The sequence below is a fragment of the Bombyx mori genome, chromosome 25 (assembly GCF_030269925.1).
Source record: "Bombyx mori chromosome 25, ASM3026992v2".
Classification (NCBI taxonomy): Eukaryota; Metazoa; Arthropoda; class Insecta; order Lepidoptera; family Bombycidae; genus Bombyx; species Bombyx mori.
The window spans coordinates 13,090,659-13,113,399 of NC_085131.1; the positions used below are offsets into that span (position 1 = coordinate 13,090,659).

The following is a 22,741-nucleotide window of genomic DNA, read 5'->3' on the forward strand; positions in this document are numbered from 1 at the left end:
GTCCTACCACAATGAAGGGTATTATTCGATCTTGAATATGTTCAAACTATTTTTTTAAATCTAGATGATCAAACGAGCTCATATTCCAGTCTTGGTACTTCGATCACCCATAGACATTACGACGTAAATACCGCCCACTCTGAGATGTGGACTCTCAATTATACTTAACAAAGGTGTGTGTGTGGTTAGCCTAACGTTACGGGGCTGGCGGCACGTGCTCCAGTAATTGCGACTACAGTTAAGAAATCGACTCGACACGTGCGCTTGTTTTATCCTAATTGACAGTAACCCCTTCTGTTAATAAGGCTACATTTGTGCCTAACGATCTGACACTACGTTAATGCAATTCCTGGCATTGCTCAATAGCCTTACTGCTGTATTGGAGAACATTGACCTATATAGTGCTTTCAGAAAATTAGTGTCATGACCCGTGTTTCATTGTTTTCACCGGTCACCGTCCTCGCCGAACCCGTCGCTTGCGACGAAGGATTCGACGAGTGAATTAACCCATAGACACAGCCCACTGAGTTTCTCGCCGGATCTTCTCAGTGGGTCGCGTTTCCGATCCGGTGGTAGATTCTGCGAAGCACTGCTCTGGTTAGGGCCAGTGTTAGCAACACTTCCGGATTGTGCACCGTGACACCTACGCGTTAGGGCAAAGCTGAAGTAGCTTCTCAAGGTTATCAGAATAGGTAGGAAAAAAATGTTTTCATTATTTTATAACGGATATGGAGATGGTGGTAGAACAGAAGACTAAAGGCCAATTCCGAACAAGGCTCAGATTTTTGGTTTATCCAGAAAAAAACACCCGCTGGATGGGACATTTCTCGTTACCCTTAAAAACCAAACATAAAAACGTATCCAAAGCAGCGTGCTAATAATTGCATCGCATTTTGGACCATGTATGTTTTTTTTATTGCTTAGATGGGTGGATGAGTTCACAGTCCACCTGGTGTTAAGTGGTTACTGGAGCTCATAGACATTTACAACGTAAATGCGCCACTCACCTTGTGATATAAGTTTTAAGGTCTTCGTATAGTTACAACGGCTGCTCCACCTTTCAAGCCGAAACGCATTACTGCTTCACAGCAGAAATAGGCAGGGTGGTGGTACCTACCCGTGCGGACTCACATGAGGTCCTACCACTAGTAAAAACAAACTAGATTTAACAAACCAAGTGACAATTTCTCCTTATATTGCACAAAAAAAGTTTGTCGTTGGGTTTATATGACCACATAGCTGAAAGTACTATAGTATAGAACCCGCAGCGACGCTCTTAGATTAGTCAATTATGTCTGCTTCAGATTGGAGTGTTTCAATTCAGATAAATGTCTAAAATATACAGTGTGCGGTGCTTAAGTTTTCATTCTCAAGTAACAAAAAAAATTATCTTATCATTTATTTAATTTAAATAATGTGAGTTTGAAAGGCCAAAGCAAGAATGAGCTTAGGATTGGGAATTTAACCTCAATAGCTTAATATCCAATCATTGAAACCAAAACGTATAAGCGAGGTATCTCTGTGCCCTAGATTGGATCTATAGTAGTGACTATAGTCTCAGTCTTGTGGGGCGCTTCTGTTTGGCTTTCTAAATAGTTTTTCTCAACGAGAGCGATACGTTTGATTAGAAATTACACGACGGACAATATAAAGCAATCAAAAAGTTTTTTTGAAGTGAAACTTCTTTAGGCGCATGAGGGTAAAATTTTTACAGAACGTCACGCAGGTATGCAACGGAAGTGACATCAAACTACTATTGAAATTAAGTACTTTTCAAATGTCAATAGTAGTAGTTGTTGTATTTTTCCAACTGGAAAGGCAAATGTATAATACCATACAGCCTAATATTTTATAATTTTTTTGTGAAAAATGTTAATAGGAATTGAAATGAAATGAAAAGAATTTGGAACATTAATCAAATAGCATGAAATTAAATTAGTTAATTCAATTGGCAAAATATTAGTCATTAACAATTTAGAAATCTAAACATAATGTGACTGTCAACACTGAGGTTTGAGATTGACATTTGACAGACTTTTGGCGGGAACATATCTTCATTTTTCCCTTCCTCTAAGTCTCGGAAATCTAAAGTTTTAGATTTGTATAAATATAAGCATGACTTATAAATTAGTTCGCCAAAAAAGTTTCACTTCTGACATGTGTACTTTGTACGCACGCACTTTTTTTGAAGTGAAATCGCCAAGAGTTTAGGAAATGTTTAGTAAACTTTTCCATTGCTTGTTTCATAAATTCAACATTTGTCAAAGCCAACGTGCACTACGGAAAGCAATTTTAAAATGCGGTGCCCACGTCAAAACGTCTTCTTGAAATATTACTGCGTGTGCTCGCCTTTAATAGAAAACAGCGAGTGATAAATTATGGTCAGTCAACTAGACAGGACGTCGGCAGTCTCTTGAGAGTCCTTTCAACTACTGAACCTATTTTTCTATCTCATATTTTATTTTATTTGTACATTCTGACTTTCACGGTGAAGGAATAACATGTATATATATAAAAATGAGTTGCTGTTCGTTAATCTCGCTAAAACTTGAGAACAGCTGGACCGATTTGGCTAATTTTGGTCTGGAATTATTTGTGGAAGTCCAGAGAAGGTTTATAAGGTGTTAAATTTGAAAATGCTCGGAATTAAATAAAAATAGCAATTTTGTTTTTCTTTTGATGTGTCCCCCGTCGGACGGATTCCTTTTGTTTGTTTTATGTTTATTTTGTACAAAAGTTTATGTAATTTATTTATCGATTGAGGCACTACGAAGTCTGCGGGGTCAGCTAGTCTTGTAATAAAAATCAAACCCGCAAAATTAGAATTTGCGTAATTACTGGTGGTAGGACCTCTTGTGAGTTCGCGCGGGTAGGTACCACGACCCTGCCCATTTCTGCCGTGAAGCAGTAATGCGCTTCGGTTCGAAGGGTGGGGCAGCCGTTGTAACTATACTTGAGACCTTAGAACTTATATCTCAAGGTGGGTGGGGCATTTACGTCGTAGATGTCTATGGGCTCCAGTAACCACTTAACACCAGGTGGGCTGTGAGCTCATCCATTCACCTAAGCAATAAAAAAAACATGATTAAATATTTGATTTTTGTTAACGTAAACCCATTTTGATGTATTTAAGATGCAAGCATCTCAAAATAATGCAATCGTAATATCCATAGGGGCCTAATCGATCACTGAAAACTTAACGAGTGTGTATAAAACATTGAATTTTGCTTTACGAGATATGTTTAGACGGCTTTTTTTTTTTTTTTCTACTTAAGCTGATAACCTTGAGAGGCTATATCAGCGTCGCTTTAACTAGTAGGTGAGCTCACGGGGCTCAAACCTGATGACGTTGCTAGCACGAACCCTAGTAAGAGCCGTGCTTCGCAGAATCTACCACCGGATCGGAAACGCGACCCACTGAAAAGATCCGGCGAGAAACTCAGTGGGCTGTGTCTGAGGGATAGACTTGTAGATCTGGTGGCTCGAATTGACAATGTAAGTCAATATTGCAAAGATTACTCTGGACTATTACAAACAATGCTGTTAGGCTCTGTTACTTGTTGCTTGTCAACGAGACCCTGTCATTGAATGCTAGTGGAATTAATCAGTAACATACAGCTGAGGGGTGACGTTACTATTCTTCTTCTTCGTCGCTTCCTCATGAGGGTCGTGACCACCTTGGTCCAGTTTTTGCACTAGCTTCCTCCAGTGTTGCCTGCATTCGGCCTGCTTAATGGCGCCCGGGACGCTGGTATTTGTGGCCTCCTTGACAATGTCCGCCTACCTGATTGGCAATCTTCCTCGACTTCTCTTTCCTTCCACGTGACCTACAACTATTATTTTTTCCAAGTTGTCAGGATTTCGTCAGGCCACGTGTCCGAAGTACTATTATCTATATACCATTATCGTGTTGTTTATTTGTATACTTAAACATTTTTTGGGCTTAATATAGATAAATTATAATGAGACCTTTTTGTTATAGGTACGATTCGAAATTGGCGACCCTAGCGTTACCGTCAGTGATATTCGAACCCAAATTCCGGGGCGCTGTTCGTAATCTGGTTTATTCAGATCTACCGGGTCAGCCGCCGCGGAGACAGGAGTTACGGCATTCCAGGGATTTGAAGGTAGGTGGAGTTTTTCACTTATTCAGATCCGAATAAATGTACCTCGGGTTAATTAAAGTTTTCTTTAGTAATGACAGCAGGATATATGGAGAACCAGTGCCACCGGAAACTACTATTCCGGTTTTAAAGAGTAAGGCACTAAGCGAGGAAACCATTGTTCCAACTTAGCTGAGACCTCGATCCTATAACTCAAAATGCGCAGCGTATACACGTTGAGATGTATCCAGTGGCTTTGAATTTTTAGAATAAAGATATCCCATGGACAATGAACTCAGAAAGTTTTAAACTAAGAAATCATTGATGAGTGTATAGTCAGCCAAAAGTTATGACTCCAAACTCGACAAACGACCGTCGCGATGGCTACGTCATACTGCATCTGCAATAAGCTATTGTCCTATGAAATCAATAGGATAGTTGACGCTGTCTTTGTCATTGTTTATTGGACTGGGTTTTTCACCGGATCTTCTCAATGAGTTGCAATTCTGATACCGAATTTGGAATTGTTCAATAGTCTTACTGCCTTTTTGGATTATATTGATCCATATATTGCTTTTAGAAAATTAGTGTCATGACGCGTGTTTGATTGTTTTCACCGGACATAGTCCTTGCCGAACCCGTCGCTTGCGACGAAGGTAGTCTAGTAGAAGTAGAAGGTAGTACTCGACGAGTAAATTAACCCTTAGATACAGCCCACTGAGTTTCTCGCCGGATCTTCTCAGTGGGTCGCGTTTCCGATCCGGTGGTAGATTCAGTGAAGCACTGCTCTTATTAATGTCAGTGTTAGCAAGTCTCTCAGGTTGAGCCCGTGAGTTCAGCTAAGGTCTGTGAGTAGTTAGAATAGTTCCTTAGGCTACCAACGGTTAGGTAGGGAAAAAATGAAGCAAATCAATGTGTTTCTCACGATCTATACCTAAAGTCTGCCGCCGAGCTCCAAATTTCAGCTCCATTACGCAAATGTGCTTTAATATGAAAAGAAAATTACTTTGTGATTTCCACAGAAATATCATATTCAGAAGGCGTTTAATAAAATAATATAACTAGAATTTTATTATTTCGAATTAATAATGTCGGCAAACTTATTCGGTTATGTAAATAGGTACCGACGCGACGGTACCACGTCGAATCAATGTTCAATACAAATGTGTGTTTTATTATTTGCTTTATGTCAGTCTGGGACGCTGTTTTGTTAAGAACTTTTGTATCACTATTTTGTTTTCGTTAGAACTGATGTGACTACATTTGTGACTCTATGTGACTCTATGTGACTCTATGTGACTACATGACTACTTACATATTTTTTTGTTATTGCTTTAATGTGTGGACGATTTCACAGCCCATCTGGTGCTAAGTAGTTACTGGAGCCCCCATAGACATCTACAACGTAAATGCGCCACCGACCTTGAGATATAAGTTCTAAGGTCTCAGTACAGTTACAACGGCTGCCCCACCCTTCAAACCGAAACGCATTACAGCTTCACGGCAGAAATAGGCAGGGTGGTGGTACCTACCCGCGTGGACCCACAAGAGGTCCTACCACCAGTAAAAAGCTGCATTTTAATTATATGATCGATTGGATAGCTCAAAGGATTTATAGTATATCAGTTAAAATAGTGTTCCTCCTGCTGGCTTACGATAGGCGATCAAAACTTGTATCTGAAATGGAGAACTCCCTGGGGCCGGTAACCGAATTGATTTTAATTGAATTCAGCCCATTAAGCATACAGTTATGCGTGTTCACTGCGAATGAGCCCATTGTTATGTCGTCAAAATCCTTCAGAGCGTATCGGTCTATTTGGGGCTCACAATAGCTAGTGATGTTCTATGATCTAATGTTTCGCTTGAGAAACTTTAATCATATCGTTTTTAAATCACTCTTCCCACTGCTGGAGCTAGGTTTATCAGGCATTTAAGTTTAAGGTATCATTTTTGCCACTTTTTTTAAAGTTATAAGGTGTTAAATGTTTACTGGATCCCATAGACATCTACAACGTAAATGCGCCACCCACCTTGAGATATAAGTTCTAAGGTCTCAGTATAGTTACAACGGCTGCTCCACCCTTCAAACCGTAACGGTCATACATTACAAATGAAGCTACTGAAGTCCGTAGAGACTAAAACACGCATGTGCTGTCCAATTTGAGATCGAATTTAACTTTCAATAACGATCCTTAAGGGTTCTTGCGCTACGACGGAAATCGGTTGAATTCTCGCGACCTGAATACGAATGGAATTTATAATAAATTAATAGAGTCCTAATAATCTCTTCATAAAACGAACACAAACAATTCAGATTCCAAACAAAATATTCTCCTCTTTATTTCATAAACATTTTAACTCCGGACGTTGTCACGTGTCAACAATTTCAAGTACAAAATTGAGCCTTGTAACACAATAAATAAGGCTTCCAACAGCTTATGAGCATGAGATTGCTTTGTGTTCGGCAAAGAAATTCCTTTGAGTACTGCTTTAAACTTGTTACGAGTGGCTTAAATGAAGAGTTGAGGGCGATTTTATTGTAATTGGATCAGTATTCGCTCCCTGGTACTATTCGATGGAAATCACTGATAACCTAAGATTTAGAATCAATTTTGTTAGATTTTATAGACGGATAACTGAGCTCTCGGGCTGTCCGGTGTTAAGTGGTTACCGGAACCCGTAGGCATCGAAATGTGAATGTCAATAGTCAGCCTGAGGTCTAAATTTTAATTGTAAATATATTTATAGGCAGCACATTAAATATTCGTCGTGCTCGTGAATTGTAACAAAAAAGGAAAATTCAGCTTATAAAGAACAGAAGAGGAAAAAGTAACCTGCAAGATGATTTATCAGGTACCTGGAAAAGAGCAGGTGGCTTAAAGAGACTAGCGAATAAGCTACTTTGGGAGAGAACATATACAATAAAATATCTGTGGGCTTCGATAACTACTTTAAGCTAGATGGGTCGGGAGCTTGTTTATCTACATGCACAAAAAGAATGGTTGTCTTGTGTTTTTTACTTCCTGCCCATGACAGTTTATTTGACAAATATTTAAACAATCAACTAAAGCTAACCTGATTTTAGTCCTTATTAGCGACTAGCTGTACCCGTCCGCTTCGCTGGGCATTTAAAATTAATAATATTATTTCTCACCCCCACAAAGATTCTCATCATTAACGCTCCCGCAACTGGTGTAGGGAGTTCAACACTCATGTAAATATTAGCCTATCCATTAAGTACATGTATTTTCTATATGCATACCAAGTTTCAAGTCAATCGGATGCATGGTTCAGTAGTTATAACGGAACATCCGTAAAACCACTGTAGATTTATATATAAGTATAGATATGCTTAAAATTGACAAGCTAGAGTATGCGAAGCGGATAATAGAGAGTTAAGTAAAAACACAAGCTGAGCGAGCATCTAAGCAATAAAAAAAAAAACACAAGCTGAGCGAGCATCTAAGCAATAAAAAAAAAAACACAAGCTGAGCGAGACTTGAATTATTCGCTACTCGCTTGTACCTTGTACTGTACAGAACACGTGTCAAGCTCTTTTAAGGTTAATCATAAATTAAAGTAACGCCCCAAAGTACGCATTCGTAGAAAAGGTTTGATTATAAGTAAATAAAAAAAAGTTTCTTCTACGAAACAAATGGATTATTAAATAAAGCGTGTCGCCACGTTTCTTGTTATTTGAAATCGATAAGTTATTTTAGGCGCCAGAGCTTCGTGGTAGGCGGTATTATGGAAAAATCAATTTCGTTTAATTTATAATTATTGATTCACTTTTTTTTGCCTTAGTAGGCAGACGAGCATACGGCCTAGCTGATGGTTAGTGGTTACCGTCGCCCATGGACGTCAGCAATGCCCGGCGCAGAGCCAAGCCACTGCCTACTGTAAAAACATTTACCATCACATTTCTTTTATTGAGATTGTAGTGATTGTGTTTGAAGGTGGGTGTCGCAAAGGCCACTAAAGCATTCACTGGATAATGGACAGGAGCGTTCTCTAAGTATTATATTAACTTGTTTAAATGTACTGGGTTTTTACTGGAATATAGCGTACTGTGAGTCGGGGTAAGTAGTATCAATCTGCATTTTCTGCCACGAGCTATGAACGCGTTTTGGGTTTCATGGGTAGGACGGGACCTCATATTCCAAAGCGGGCGGTGGCATTGACACGTCTTGTCTATGGACTTCACTGAGGACTTAAAACCACGTGATCCGTCAAATCTGCCCATCTCGAGTAAATAGTTAATATTTTACTTGATACCTTCGGTCATTGAATAATCAAGAAGTTCCAGATTGAAGATTTGATAAGCATTACAAGTTTGAATGACTTAATTCATGTCCAATAGTTATCGATATCTATTTTATTTTTATCTCTTAGATGGGTGGACGAGCTCACATCCCACCTGATGTTAAGTGGTTGCTGGAGCCCATAGACATCTACAACGTAAATGCGCCACCCACCTTGAGATATAAGTTCTAAGGTCTCAAGTATAGTTACAACGGCGGCCCCGCCCTTCAAACCGAAACGCATTAGTGCTTCACGGCAGAAATAGGCAAAGTGGTGGTACCTACCCGTGCAGACTCACAAGAGGTCTACTCCAGTATACAATACTGTAGTATACAATACGTGATCTATACGTGAAGTGGACAGTTTGATATTATACATTCTAACATTCTCACTCATCCCGTTGAACCAGTCAAATGTCAAGCACCGAAATAGCATTACATCGATCGAGGCTGTACAGAATGTTAAAAGCGAAGGCTATTTTTGTTTGAACCCAGCCGGATCAACTCACAGTGCAGTACTAAGTACTAAACCTTTTAAAGACTGCAATAGCTCGTAAATTTATAAAATAGAAAACGCAATTATCCCTCCTCGGCCCATTTTGCTTGGAAAGTCAATACTAGATTATATAGAAAGAAGGTTCTAATTTAAGGCCAGCTTATAGATGGTGCATTGATTTCACAATTAGGCAAATAATTAATAAGTAGAACCACTCTACATGTGCAATATATTTTATAAAGGGGCCTTGGTAATAGCAAAATAGCTTAAATCGAAATTAAGGCGAAGAATGCGCTTTTGAAGGCGTAAATTTCATCTGGCCATTTTAATTAGGACGTTAGGACGTTAGGATTATTAAAATAAGTGTTTAATTTAAAAAAAAAATTGTTAGGAAATTTTTATATGCAGCTAACACATGTCATTGGGAGGATAGTTTCGGCTGTGTTTTAAGTTTTCACCAAAATCTTATCAACGGAATTCTTTATTTAGTTTATCGATTTTCATGACAGTGTTGTTTCAATGGTCATGTTGCTTCAAATTCACCTATAATATTCAATAACATAGCAAATAGCAAAAAGATAGAAAGTAATTTTGTTCATTGTTTGTGCACGAATTCATTCGAACATGCTTTGAAGTGTCTCATCTTTAGATGTTCGGGAAATGGAAAATTGTACGCACTGATTGGTATTCGTTTCGATTTGTTCCTTTCCTGTTAAGGAACGGTAATTCTTTTTTTATTTCATGTTTATACATGTAAAATGGTGATTTATGAGGGATTTTTTATTTTTTAGAAAATATATTTTTCAATGTTTCTTTCCCAGGATAGAAGGTGTGAGATAAAATCCCGAATCGTATTAACTTCATTTTTAAAATACTGCGTATATGTTAATTCTTTAAAACAATATTCGGACCCTTGGTTTAGCGATCAGTAACATTCGATCAACGGAAGATCTTGCCTTCGTAGCTGTTCCTATTTTCACAATAATATGTTGTGACTTCGTACCAGTCCTTTTTTTTCTTCATCTTTTTTTGCAAAGCCTTTGTGACATGCAATTTTCAAGCTGACGTTTAGGGTTAGGCGCGCATGTTGTGATTGATGTCTGTGGTCCAGTATTAAAATCTGTGTGGAGGGACGCTTTCAACAATAATCTGACCTTTGTTTTGTTTATCATAAAAATAAGCACGACCTTCTAGTATTATCAACCAAAATCCGTCCACAACTTCTCAGAGATTCAGCAGAACAATTGCTCCTATGTTGTTGGGTTCTTAAATTAATTTGCGAAATTCAGAGTGTCGTCAAGGTGACGTAATCTGTACTTCTTCATTATCAACACTGTAGCATAACGGTTTAAAAGCATAGCTGCCGAATCATTGTTTACGGAATGAACGAAACGTAAATTTGAACTCGAAAACGGGAAAATGATCGTTGAATATTTAATGTTTTCTTCCATTTCAAGCGTCCATTTTAAGTGAACTCGGCTAATAGAATCTCAAGTGACGTTCGCCTTTGAAAACTGACAAATAACTTTGAAGCGGGCCGCAATGCGATGTACTGTTTGGGACAAATTTCTTTGTTTATGTTTTTGTTTTATCTATCTACTTCGGGCGTGATTTGGATAAATTTGGTTTTAGGTTAACGATGGCGATGCTCCTGAATGGAGTTTTCTAGAATGAGGTGTATTATGATGCATTAATATAAGTACAGTAATACCAGGTGTACTAAGTACAGATATTATTTTGATGGAATAGACGGGTGATCTTACTCACGGTCTGCCTTGGATAAGATCGGTTTTAGGTTAACGATAGCGATGCTCCTGAATGGAGTTTTGTAGTATGAGGTGTATTATGATGCATTAATATACACGTAAGTACAGTAATATCAGGTGTAGTAAGTACAGATATTATTTTGATAGAATATACGGGTGATCTTACTCACGGTCCGCCTTGGATAAGATCGGTTTTAGGTTAACGATAGCGATGCTCCTGAATGGAGTTTTCTAGAATGAGGTTTATTATGATGCATTAATATACACGTAAGTACAGTAATACCAGGTGTAATAAGTACAGAAATGATTTTGATGGAATAGACGGGTGATCTTACTCACGGTCCGCCTTGGAGAAGATCGGTTTTAGGTTAACGATAGCGATGCTCCTGAATGCAGTTTTGTAGTATGAGGTTTATTATGATGCATTAATATAAGTACAGTAATACCAGGTGTAATAAGTACAGAAATGATTTTGATGGAATAGACGGGTGATCTTACTCACGGTCCGCCTTGGAGAAGATCGGTTTTAGGTTAACGATAGCGATGCTCCTGAATGGAGTTTTGTAGTATGAGGTGTATTATGATGCATTAATATACACGTAAGTACAGTAATATCAGGTGTAGTAAGTACAGATATTATTTTGATAGAATATACGGGTGATCTTACTCACGGTCCGCCTTGGATAAGATCGGTTTTAGGTTAACGATAGCGATGCTCCTGAATGGAGTTTTCTAGAATGAGGTTTATTATGATGCATTAATATACACGTAAGTACAGTAATACCAGGTGTAATAAGTACAGAAATGATTTTGATGGAATAGACGGGTGATCTTACTCACGGTCCGCCTTGGAGAAGATCGGTTTTAGGTTAACGATAGCGATGCTCCTGAATGCAGTTTTGTAGTATGAGGTTTGTTATGATGCATTAATATAAGTACAGTAATACCAGGTGTAATAAGTACAGAAATGATTTTGATGGAATAGACGGGTGATCTTACTCACGGTCCGCCTTGGATAAGATCGGTTTTAGGTTAACGATAGCAATGCTCCCGAATGAAGTTTTGTAGAATGAGGTGTATTATGATGCATTAATATACACGTAAGTACAGTAATACCAGGTGTAATAAGTACAGATATTATTTTGATGGAATAGACGGGTGATCTTACTCACGGTCCGCCTTGGATAGGATCGGTTTTAGGTTAACGATAGCGATGCTCCCGAATGGAGTTTTGTAGTATGAGGTGTATTATGATGCATTAATATACACGTAAGTACAGTAATACCAGATGTAATAAGTACAGATAATATTTTGATGGAATAGACGGGTGAACTTGCTCACGGTCTGCCTGAGCAGTTGCCGGTGTCCATAGACATCATGACGTGAGTGCCACTGCTCACCTTGAGACATCTTGAGATCGGCTGTTGTTAAACTTTAAATCGGAGTTATTGCTTCGCAGCAGAAATATGGATATCTTTACTTTCCATTACGCATAGATAATTTTAAATTTGAGCACTAGCGTAGTTGTATAGCTAGATATACCCTGTGTCTTATCCTTTAGATAATGGCAATTACTTCAAAATGTAGAAGATATTGAGAAAGTCTCATTTGAATCCATATAAATAAGATTCAATATAGTTTAAATTTCTTAGAGGGGTCCAGGTCACCGTCTTCGCCGAACCCATCGCTCGACGAGTAAATTAACCCATAGACACAGCCTACTGAGTTTCTCGCCGGGTCGTCTCAGTGGGTCGCGTTTCCGATCCGGTGGTATATTCTGCAAAGCACTACTCTTGTTAGGGCCAGTGTTAGCAACACTTCCGGTTTGAGCCCCCAGAGCTCGGGTGTAGCTGAAATAGCCTTGCAAGGCTATCAGCATAGTTTAAAAAAAAGAAAAAAAGTTTTTATCATTCTTCCTTAATTGGACACGATATTCAGTTCAAAAACTATAATAGTTACTTCTGATACATTTTAAGCTATTGGATTATGTTTAAAAAAAAAGTCTTTCATCTACCATTTGCTTCCAGTAAAAAAGGGAGACCGAAAATGGTTTATATCTCTCCTTCGAGATATAAGCCATTAATTTCTTAGTGAAATACAAGAACTGCCACAGTTTTCGTTAAAAACACTGCAATATATTATTTTAATACAATCATTAGTTTTAAGTGTCTCAGCGAAGGCAATCCGTTCTAAGACTAAACTAAATTAAGGTAATAATTTTAGCAGTGTTGTAGCCGTTTTATGTATATTCGTATCCGTGATGGCGTAAAATTTTAAAGTTAATTATTAGAGCTAATGGCCCAACCGGTGTTTTTTTTATTTATTCCATAAATGGGTGGACGAACTCACAGCCCACCTGGTGTTAAGTGGTTACCGGAGCCCATAGACATCTACAGCGTAAATGCCGCCACCCACCTTGAGATATGAGTTCTAAGGTCTCAGTATAGTTACAACGGCTGCCCCACCTATCAAGCCGTAACGCATTACTGCTTCACGGCAGAAATAGGCACTGTGGTGGTACCTACCCGTGCGGACCACCACCAGTGAATCAAAACCAGTGGTGTGAATCATTTACTACCGTACCCTTCTATATGAGAATTAGGGGGGTGAATTGAAGGAGAAAAAATAAGAGAAGACGGCAACCACAGATAAATAAGAATAAATATGCAGTAGTAATATCCTCATATCTTCTAAAACCAGTATACTCGGTATATTTGAATTTTTTTTTGGATGATATTTAAAAAAAATATACCAAAATGTCAGTGAGTACATTTAAAATACATTTCCGTAAAAGCAACAAGCAAATTACCTTCATTAATCTCCATAAATCATTCGTAAATAATTTTATTGCATCCTGTTAGAATGTAAAAGTCATCTTTGAATGGACCGAATTTAACTTGTTTTATGTGACGATGACTTAACAGTATGTAACTAATGAATGTCGCATAAATTCAAAGAAAACTTCAGTTAATGATTTCATTTATTTAATGCGTGGTCATTGATTTTACGTGGACCTGTGATTTTTTTGAAATTGAAAAAAAAATGTTCCTTATGTTGAAACTGTTGAAATTTTATAGGGTGTGTCTTTAAATAGATACATTTTTACGGTAGTAATGTGGTAGCAGTAGTAAAGGTAGTAATGGGTATGTGCGAGAGCCCCTTCTCGTTAAATATGACTACTAGGCATGTTAAAAAATCTGTATGCTTTTACGCTTGAGCTTGGATATTTCTACGCATCGTTAAGTCTATTTGGATGTGGTTTTAATGAAGTTTAGTAGGCTCACCCTGGTTGGTAAGTATTCTATCGGTTTTTGTGGCTCATCAATCATGTGTTTGGACTTGAACGAAAAGACCGTCGCTTTTTCCTGTAGTTAGTACTTCTATCCCAGTGTCTCAAGATTGGTGACGGCAATTGGGCTGTGATGCTTATGAGCTTCAGGGGACCGGAAGCCCGACTGTCTGTATAGAGATGTAAAAGTAATCCTTAGATTCAGAGGAAAAACACCAGTAGTTTTACGAAAAAGAAAACTTATCAGTTATCTGTGTTAAGGGTAACTTGCGGTCATTCCGTCGATGGAGGCCATCAAAAACACATTACAAGACAATGTTACGCCGATAGCTTTTTAATCTACCGAGTGTTCTCGTTTAGAATCAAATTCGAACCGTATCGATATAAGAATATCAAACGAACAAAAATAATGATAAAAGAATAATAAAAGTAATAGGTTGCGGAAAAAGTCTTTTCGCATTATAGTATGTATGAACTTGTAATAAAATCTCTTTGGCTATACTATTTGTATCTGGCTGGTTTTGGTATCATTAAAAGTTTAAATTTTAAAGAAGATAATTTCCAAATTCAAAGTAAGAAAATGTGTGATTTTTATTTATTTTTCGTACTGTCAAGTTGAGTGAATCTAATGAAGAAATAGGATATATTTTAAAATTTTACTACAAAAAAGATAAAAATGCAAGGCAAGCCGCGAAAAAAAATTGTGATGTTTATGGACTTAGTGTAATGTCTGTGAGCGTAGCACAAATTTGGTTTAAGCGTTTTCAATCCGGAAATTTTGATGTCAAAGATGCACGTCGCTCTGGTCCCCTATTGCGGATAAAATGGAAGGCATTTTTGAAAAAGTGGAGCAATATCGGCATATCAGTAGTTACGACGTAGCTGAAGAACTGGAAATTGACCATAAAACAGTTTTCGCGCATTTGAAAAAAACTGGGTCCACAAAAAAGTTCGATATTTGGGTACCTCACGAGCTCACTGAAAGAGACCTAATGAACCGTGTACTCATTTGTGATTCCTTATTACGACGTAACGAAATCGAACCATTTTTGAAGAAGCTGATAACTGGTGATGAAAAGTGGATCACGTACGACAAGAACGTGTGAAAAAGGTCGTGGTCAAAGGCCGGTCAGGCTTTACAGACTGTGGCGAAGCCCGGGTTAACTCGCAACACGGTGATGCTATGTGTGTGGTGGGACTGGAAGAGCATTATTCATTATGAGCTGTCACCACCAGGCAGAGTCATCGATTCTGAACTCTACTGCGAACAACTGATGAGATTAAAGCAAGAAGTTGAGAGAAAGCGGCCGGAATTAATCAACAGAAGGGGTGTGGTTTTTCATCATGATAACGCTAGACTTCACACATGTTTAACCACTCAGCAAAAATTAAGAGAGCTTGGCTGAGAGGTGTTAATGCATCCGCCGTATAGTCCTGACCTTGCGCCTTCAGATTTCCACCTGTTTCCTATGAGATTGCTACAGGTATCACACACTTTTCCTGTTTTTGCAGCGAACTGATTTGAAAAGTAGGACATATTGGTCGCCGTAATGGTACAATGAAAATTAATTTAGACTTCATACTGGTCTTTAAAGTTGGGGGCAACATTAACGATAGGCTACCTATTAAACAATTTAAATTCCAAGATGGCTGTAGTCCGACCCCCACCATTTAAATGAATCATAGCAATTTGCTAATGACAAAATCTCCACTTAAATCTTAACATTCAGCAGGGTGAAGTTAATTCCTATCTACGAATTATATTCTAAGAGCATCGCTGTTCCCTAGGTACTTGCTCTCTAGTATCCTTCTCATTATTTATTGTATTGATATGTCCATTGACCGCTTTAGACGGAGTTTTTTTCTATTGCTTAGATGGGTAGACGAGCTCACAGCCCACCTGGTGTTAAGTGGTTACTGGAGCCCATAGACATCTACAACGTAAACACGCCACCCACCCTGAGATATGTTCCAAGGTCTCAGTATAGTTACAACGGCTGCCCCACCCTTCAAACCGAAACACATTACTGCTTCACGGCAGAAATAGGCAGGGTGGTAGTAGCTACCTGCCCAAACTCACAAGAGGTTCTACCACCAGTAAGAGTTCTCCCTTTTGTCTATAAATCAATTTGCAAATCAATAATTATTTCAAGCGGAACTTATCTTGCAAAACGACATCATTTATATACACGCTTGTACGACCATTTTATTTGCTAATTACAGGCACGTTAATGTGGCTGACACTTCGTTTGCTCGTAGGTAAACGGTCTAGAGTGCTCTCGACGGAGCGGCCATGTTGTGACGTCATCGACACTCGACATCGCTCTACGAGATTTCCACGTATCCGACGCACGTTTTAAGCGAGTGATTAATATCCGTATACTTTGGGTTAAATTGTTTTAATGGGGTCGGAAATTTACGAGGATGGTTTTTAGGTTAAAATGCAATTTAATTTACTTTGAGCCTGTTTTGTGGCTATGTAATTATTCGTTTTAGATGTTAATTGAAATTTGAGTTGGATTAACTGTTGTTTTCAAGTAGGTACTTTGTGATTTTAGTGCGAACACGGCTCGATTATAGGGAGCGTCAAGGTAAAAGAACAAAAATGTTCGCGTAATAATGTCGGTAGGGTGTATTCTGATAAGTATTGGAGACTATATCTTAAGTATTGGAGCCCATATCCCAAGTACTGGAGCCCATATCCCAAGTATTGGAGCCTATATCCCAAGTATTGCCTATAACTGCTTTCAAATAAACAAAATATATTTAAGCATCAAAAACAAATTAAACTATAGAATTTCAGAATATAAACTAAAACTTCGCCACACAGGAACTAATTAAAAGTTGCCGAATAAGTATGTACGTAAAATAATTCCCTGACGTTTAACACGTATAAATTACGTGGACCCTTGTAATGTAAGGATAATGACCGTTATATTATCGCGGCGCGGCATCCGAATGTTTCCAGATAATACTGTGCACGTGTAGCTATATGTAACGTGTATGTGTATAAAGACTTAAATTTACAGTATTCTTTTGTACTATTTTTCACTTATTGGGTATAATTTATTTTTTACTGGTGGTAGGGACTCTTGTGAGTCCGCGCGGGTAGGTATCACATCCCTGATTATTTCTGCCGTAAAGCAAGAATGCGTTTCGGTTTGAAGGCTGGGGCAGCCGTTGTAACTATACTTGAGACCTTAGAACTTATACCTCAAGGTGGGTGGCGTATTTACGTCGTAGATGTCTATGGGCTCCAGTAACCACTTAACACCAGGTAGGCTGTGAGCACGTCCACCCATCTAAGCAATAAAAAAAAAAGAAATCATGTATCGTGGTTGGGTATAATCTCACGACCCTGTTGGTGTTAAGTGGATTCTGTAGTCCATGGACATGAACAAGGTAAGAACCGCCGCCCAATTTAAGACAAGACTTCTGAGTCTCAGTTTCATAGTACAAAGGCTGCCCCACTCTTCAAACTGAAACGCATAGCTGCTTCACGGCAGCAATTGGCAGGGCATTCCGATAGAGGCACCCGTCACGTGCGGACGTGCTCATCGTCCACTCGATCGCCCGGTCTTTGTTCGCCCGGCTTTTGTTAGCCCGGCCATTGTTCGCGCGGCCTGTGTTTGTGGTACATCTGCCGACTAAGTGCTCTTTCTGGAAGTTTTTATTTGTTTTGTTTCCTTTTGTTGTTTCTGTGTTCGTGGTACATCTGCCGACAAAGTGGTTTCCTGCAAGTATTTATTTGTTTTGTTTCTTTTCGTAATTTCTGTTTTGTTGTGGTTTTTCTTTGTCCTGTAGTAATCGCGCCGCATTGCCACCTGTGTTCAATAGAACCGCTCAGGTCCGAGAAGTTGGGGCCTCGCCGCAAGGCGAGTGTTTTCAAGACCCGGGGCCGCCCCACCTGGGTACTCAGCGATCATGGACGCTGTATTCGCGGAATTCCTCCGACTTCGCCACCCACAGCTCGCCTCGGAGTTTTTGGCCTTCAAGGCCAATCACACTGCGAGCCCTCTCGAGGACTCCGCCGCGCTCGCTGCTCCTGCGTCGCCTGTACCTGCGTGCAGAGCTTCTGCATTGAGCACCGCAGCCTCTGTCGTGCCTGCCGCTCCCGTGTCGCCTATACTGGCGAGAAAAGCTGCTGCGTCGTCCGCCGTGACCATCGTTTCAGCTGAGCGATCATCCGCGGCCTCCGTCGCGCCCTCTAAAACACCTACACTTGCTCGTAGGTCGCCTGCACCCGCCTCCTCGTGCTCCGACTCTGACTCGGACATGGAGGTCGACCTCGCCCCCGCCTCATCAACGGATGGATTCACCCTGGTACAGAAGGGTAAGAAGCGTGCCGCGGAGTCTCGAGCTCCCGCGGCCGCTAAAATTAGCAAAGCCGTGAACGCGTCGCGCCCCCGCCCTCAGACTCCCGTTGCGCCCCCAGCCCGTGCCACTCCGTCGCCGCGTCCGGTGGCACAAAATAAAACCCAGACCCCTCCCCCGGTTATCCTTCAGGAGAAGGCAGCTTGGGATCGAGTTTGCCTGGCCCTTAAGGCCAAAAATATAAATTTCACGAATGCCCGCAACCTCGCGAACGGCATTCAAATTAAGGTTCAAACACCCGACGACCATAGGGCCCTCTCTTCTTACCTCCGTAAGGAGCGTATAAGTTTCCATACGTATACGCTCCAGGAGGAGCGCGAACTCCGCGTTGTAATACGCGGAATCCCTAAAGAGTTAGATGTAGAGCTCGTAAAAGCCGACCTGTTAGAACAAGGCCTACCAGTGAATTCTGTGCACCGTATGCACACCGGTCGCGGTAGGGAGCCATATAATATGGTTCTAGTCGCTCTCCAGCCTACCCCCGAGGGTAAGAAAATCTTTAACACACAGACCGTCTGTAGGCTCTCTGGTATCGCTGTCGAAGCCCCCCATAAAAAAGGCACTCCTAGCCAGTGCCATAACTGTCAATTGTACGGGCACTCTTCCCGTAACTGTCACGCGCGCCCCCGATGTGTTAAGTGTTTGGGCGATCACGCCACGGCCCTCTGCGCTCGCGACCAAAAAACCGCGACGGAACCGCCTAGCTGCGTCCTGTGTCGAACACAGGGTCACCCCGCGAATTACCGTGGTTGCCCCCGAGCCCCTAAAATAAATCGCCGCGTCGCCCGCCAAAACCGCCTCCGAGCTTCCGGCCCAGACATCAAAGCCTCGGCACCCTCTGCGTCGCAGGCTAAGCCAGCGTTCGTTCCGGCGGCGGTGCCCAGTGTCTCGGCCTGGGCAAAACCGCTGCCGTACACGAACACGGCTACAACTCCCTCCTCCGCGATTCGTCCCGCCCCCGCGACTCGTCCCTCTCCCGCGACTTGCCCTCCGACCGCGTCCGACAATCTCGCTTTAGCGATCGACTTCTTTCAGTCGATCAACTTTGAGCGCGTTAACGCTTTGGGCGACGCCATTCGCGCTGCCTCCACTGCACAACACTTTATCGCCGTTGTGCAGGAATACGCCGACGTATACGCGTCATTAAATACGTACGTCCTCCCCTCACTCCGCCGGTAATCAATGGCGTATATAAGTAGAATAAAGCCCCTATCCGTAACGATAGGATTTTTTAACGCTTACGGTCTCGCAAATCAACGTGATCAGGTTTCTGACTTTTTGCGTGACCACCAAATTGATATCTTTTTAGTGCAGGAGACCCTACTTAAGCCCGCGCGCCGTGACCCTAAAATCGCGAACTATAACATGGTCAGGAACGACAGGCTCTCTGCCCGTGGTGGTGGTACCGTCATTTACTATAGAAGAGCCCTGCATTGCGTCCCGCTCGATCCTCCCGCGCTCGCTAATATCGAAGCATCAGTGTGCCGAATCTCACTGACGGGACACGCGCCGATCGTTATCGCGTCCGTTTATCTTCCACCGGATAAGATCGTTCTAAGCAGTGATATCGAGGCGCTGCTCGGTATGGGGAGCTCTGTCATTCTGGCGGGCGACCTAAATTGTAAACACATCAGGTGGAACTCACACACCACAACCCCGAATGGCAGGCGGCTTGACGCGTTAGTCGATGATCTCGCCTTCGATATCGTCGCTCCGCTAACCCCGACTCACTACCCGCTAAATATCGCGCATCGCCCGGATATACTCGACATAGCGTTATTAAAAAACGTAACTCTCGAAGTAGTTTCAGAGTTAGATTCAGACCACCGTCCCGTCGTTATGAAGCTCGGTCGCGCTCCCGATTCCGTTCCCGTCACGAGGACTGTGGTGGATTGGCACACGCTGGGCATCAGCCTGGCTGAATCTGATCCACCATCGCTTCCGTTTAGTCCGGACTCTATCCCGTCTCCTCAGGATACCGCTGAAGCCATAGACATCGTAACGTCACACATCACCTCGACATTAGATAGGTCATCGAAGCAAGTTGTAGCGGAGGACTTCCTTCACCGCTTCAAATTGCCCGACGATATTAGGGAACTCCTTAGAGCTAAGAACGCCTCGATCCGTGCGTACGATAGGTATCCTACCGCGGAAAATCGTATTCGAATGCGTGCCCTACAACGCGACGTAAAGTCTCGCATCACCGAAGTCCGAGATGCCAGATGGTCTGATTTCTTAGAAGGACTCGCGCCCTCTCAAAGGTCTTACTACCGCTTAGCTCGTACTCTCAAATCGGATACGGTAGTAACTATGCCCCCCCTCGTAGGCCCCTCAGGCCGACTCGCGGCGTTCGATGATGACGAAAAAGCAGAGCTGCTGGCCGATACATTGCAAACCCAGTGCACGCCCAGCACTCAATCCGTGGACCCTGTTCATGTAGAATTAGTAGACAGTGAGGTAGAACGCAGAGCCTCCTTGCCACCCTCTGATGCGTTACCACCCGTCACCCCGATGGAAGTTAAAGACTTGATCAAAGACCTACGTCCTCGCAAGGCTCCCGGTTCCGACGGTATATCCAACCGCGTTATTAAACTTCTACCCGTCCAACTCATCGTGATGTTGGCATCTATTTTCAATGCCGCTATGGCGAACTGTATCTTTCCCGCGGTGTGGAAAGAAGCGGACGTTATCGGCATACATAAACCCGGTAAACCAAAAAATCATCCGACGAGCTACCGCCCGATTAGCCTCCTCATGTCTCTAGGCAAACTGTATGAGCATCTGCTCTACAAACGCCTCAGAGACTTCGTCTCATCCAAGGGCATTCTTATCGATGAACAATTCGGATTCCGTACAAATCACTCATGCGTTCAACAGGTGCACCGGCTCACGGAGCACATTCTTGTGGGGCTTAAGCGACCAAAACCGTTATACACGGGAGCTCTCTTCTTCGACGTCGCAAAAGCGTTCGACAAAGTCTGGCACAATGGTTTGATTTTCAAACTATTCAACATGGGCGTGCCGGATAGTCTCGTGCTCATCATACGGGACTTCTTGTCGAACCGCTCTTTTCGATATCGAGTCGAGGGAACCCGCTCCTCCCCACGACCTCTCACAGCTGGAGTCCCGCAAGGCTCTGTCCTCTCACCCCTCCTATTTAGCTTATTCGTCAACGATATTCCCCGGTCGCCGCCGACCCATTTAGCTTTATTCGCCGACGACACGACTGTCTACTATTCTAGTAGAAATAAGTCCCTAATCGCGAAGAAGCTTCAGAGCGCAGCCCTAGCCCTAGGACAGTGGTTCCGAAAATGGCGCATAGACATCAACCCAGCGAAAAGTACTGCGGTGCTATTTCAGAGGGGAAGCTCCACACGGATTTCCTCCCGGATTAGGAGGAGGAATCTCACACCCCCGATTACTCTCTTTAGACAACCCATACCCTGGGCCAGGAAGGTCAAGTACCTGGGCGTTACCCTGGATGCATCGATGACATTCCGCCCGCATATAAAATCAGTCCGTGACCGTGCCGCGTTTATTCTCGGTAGACTCTACCCCATGATCTGTAAGCGGAGTAAAATGTCCCTTCGGAACAAGGTGACACTTTACAAAACTTGCATAAGGCCCGTCATGACTTACGCGAGTGTGGTGTTCGCTCACGCGGCCCGCACACACATAGACACCCTCCAATCCCTACAATCCCGCTTTTGCAGGTTAGCTGTCGGGGCTCCGTGGTTCGTGAGGAACGTTGACCTACACGACGACCTGGGCCTCGAATCAATTCGGAAATACATGAAGTCAGCGTCGGAACGATACTTCGATAAGGCTATGCGTCATGATAATCGCCTTATCGTTGCCGCCGCTGACTACTCCCCGAATCCTGATCATGCAGGAGCCAGTCACCGTCGACGCCCTAGACACGTCCTTACGGATCCATCAGATCCAATAACCTTTGCATTAGATGCCTTCAGCTCTAATACTAGGGGCAAGCTTAGGGACCCCGGTAACCGTACTCGTCGAACTCGACAAAGAGGTCGACGTGCAACCTAACCCATGCATCAGCCCGCTGAGTTTCTCGCCGGATCTTCTCAGCGGGTCGCGATTCCGATCCGGTAGTAGATTCATTCGCGAAACAATTGCTCTTGAGTTGTTAGGTCTCCTTCGGAGGCGCTCGGGCAGTTGTTAGCAAATCCCACCCCTCTTGGCTGAGCCTTTGCTCGCCCACCTGTCCTGGTGAAACTGGAAAGGCCTTCGGGCCACCAGTAACCTTTCAATCATAAAAAAAAAAAAAAAAAAAAAAATTGGCAGGGCGGTGACATCGATCCAGGCGGGCTGCAATACGATATACCACCATAGCATGTTTAAGTGTATCTTTCTTCGTTTTACCCTTATTCCACTATATGGGGTCGGTG

General features: G+C 42.0%; 1 protein-coding gene across 2 annotated transcripts in view; it reads left to right on the forward strand.

Annotated features, from left to right (window-relative positions):
- The window catches only part of LOC101744215 (neurexin 1), a 193,118-nt gene that overhangs the window by 91,027 nt on the left and 79,350 nt on the right, over positions 1 to 22,741 (forward strand). For both annotated transcript variants that reach the window (XM_012688613.4, XM_012688612.4), the window contains exon 4: positions 3,983 to 4,127. In XM_012688613.4, the coding sequence (XP_012544067.2) occupies positions 3,983 to 4,127 (145 nt within the window). The remainder of the gene's footprint in view (positions 1 to 3,982; positions 4,128 to 22,741) is intronic.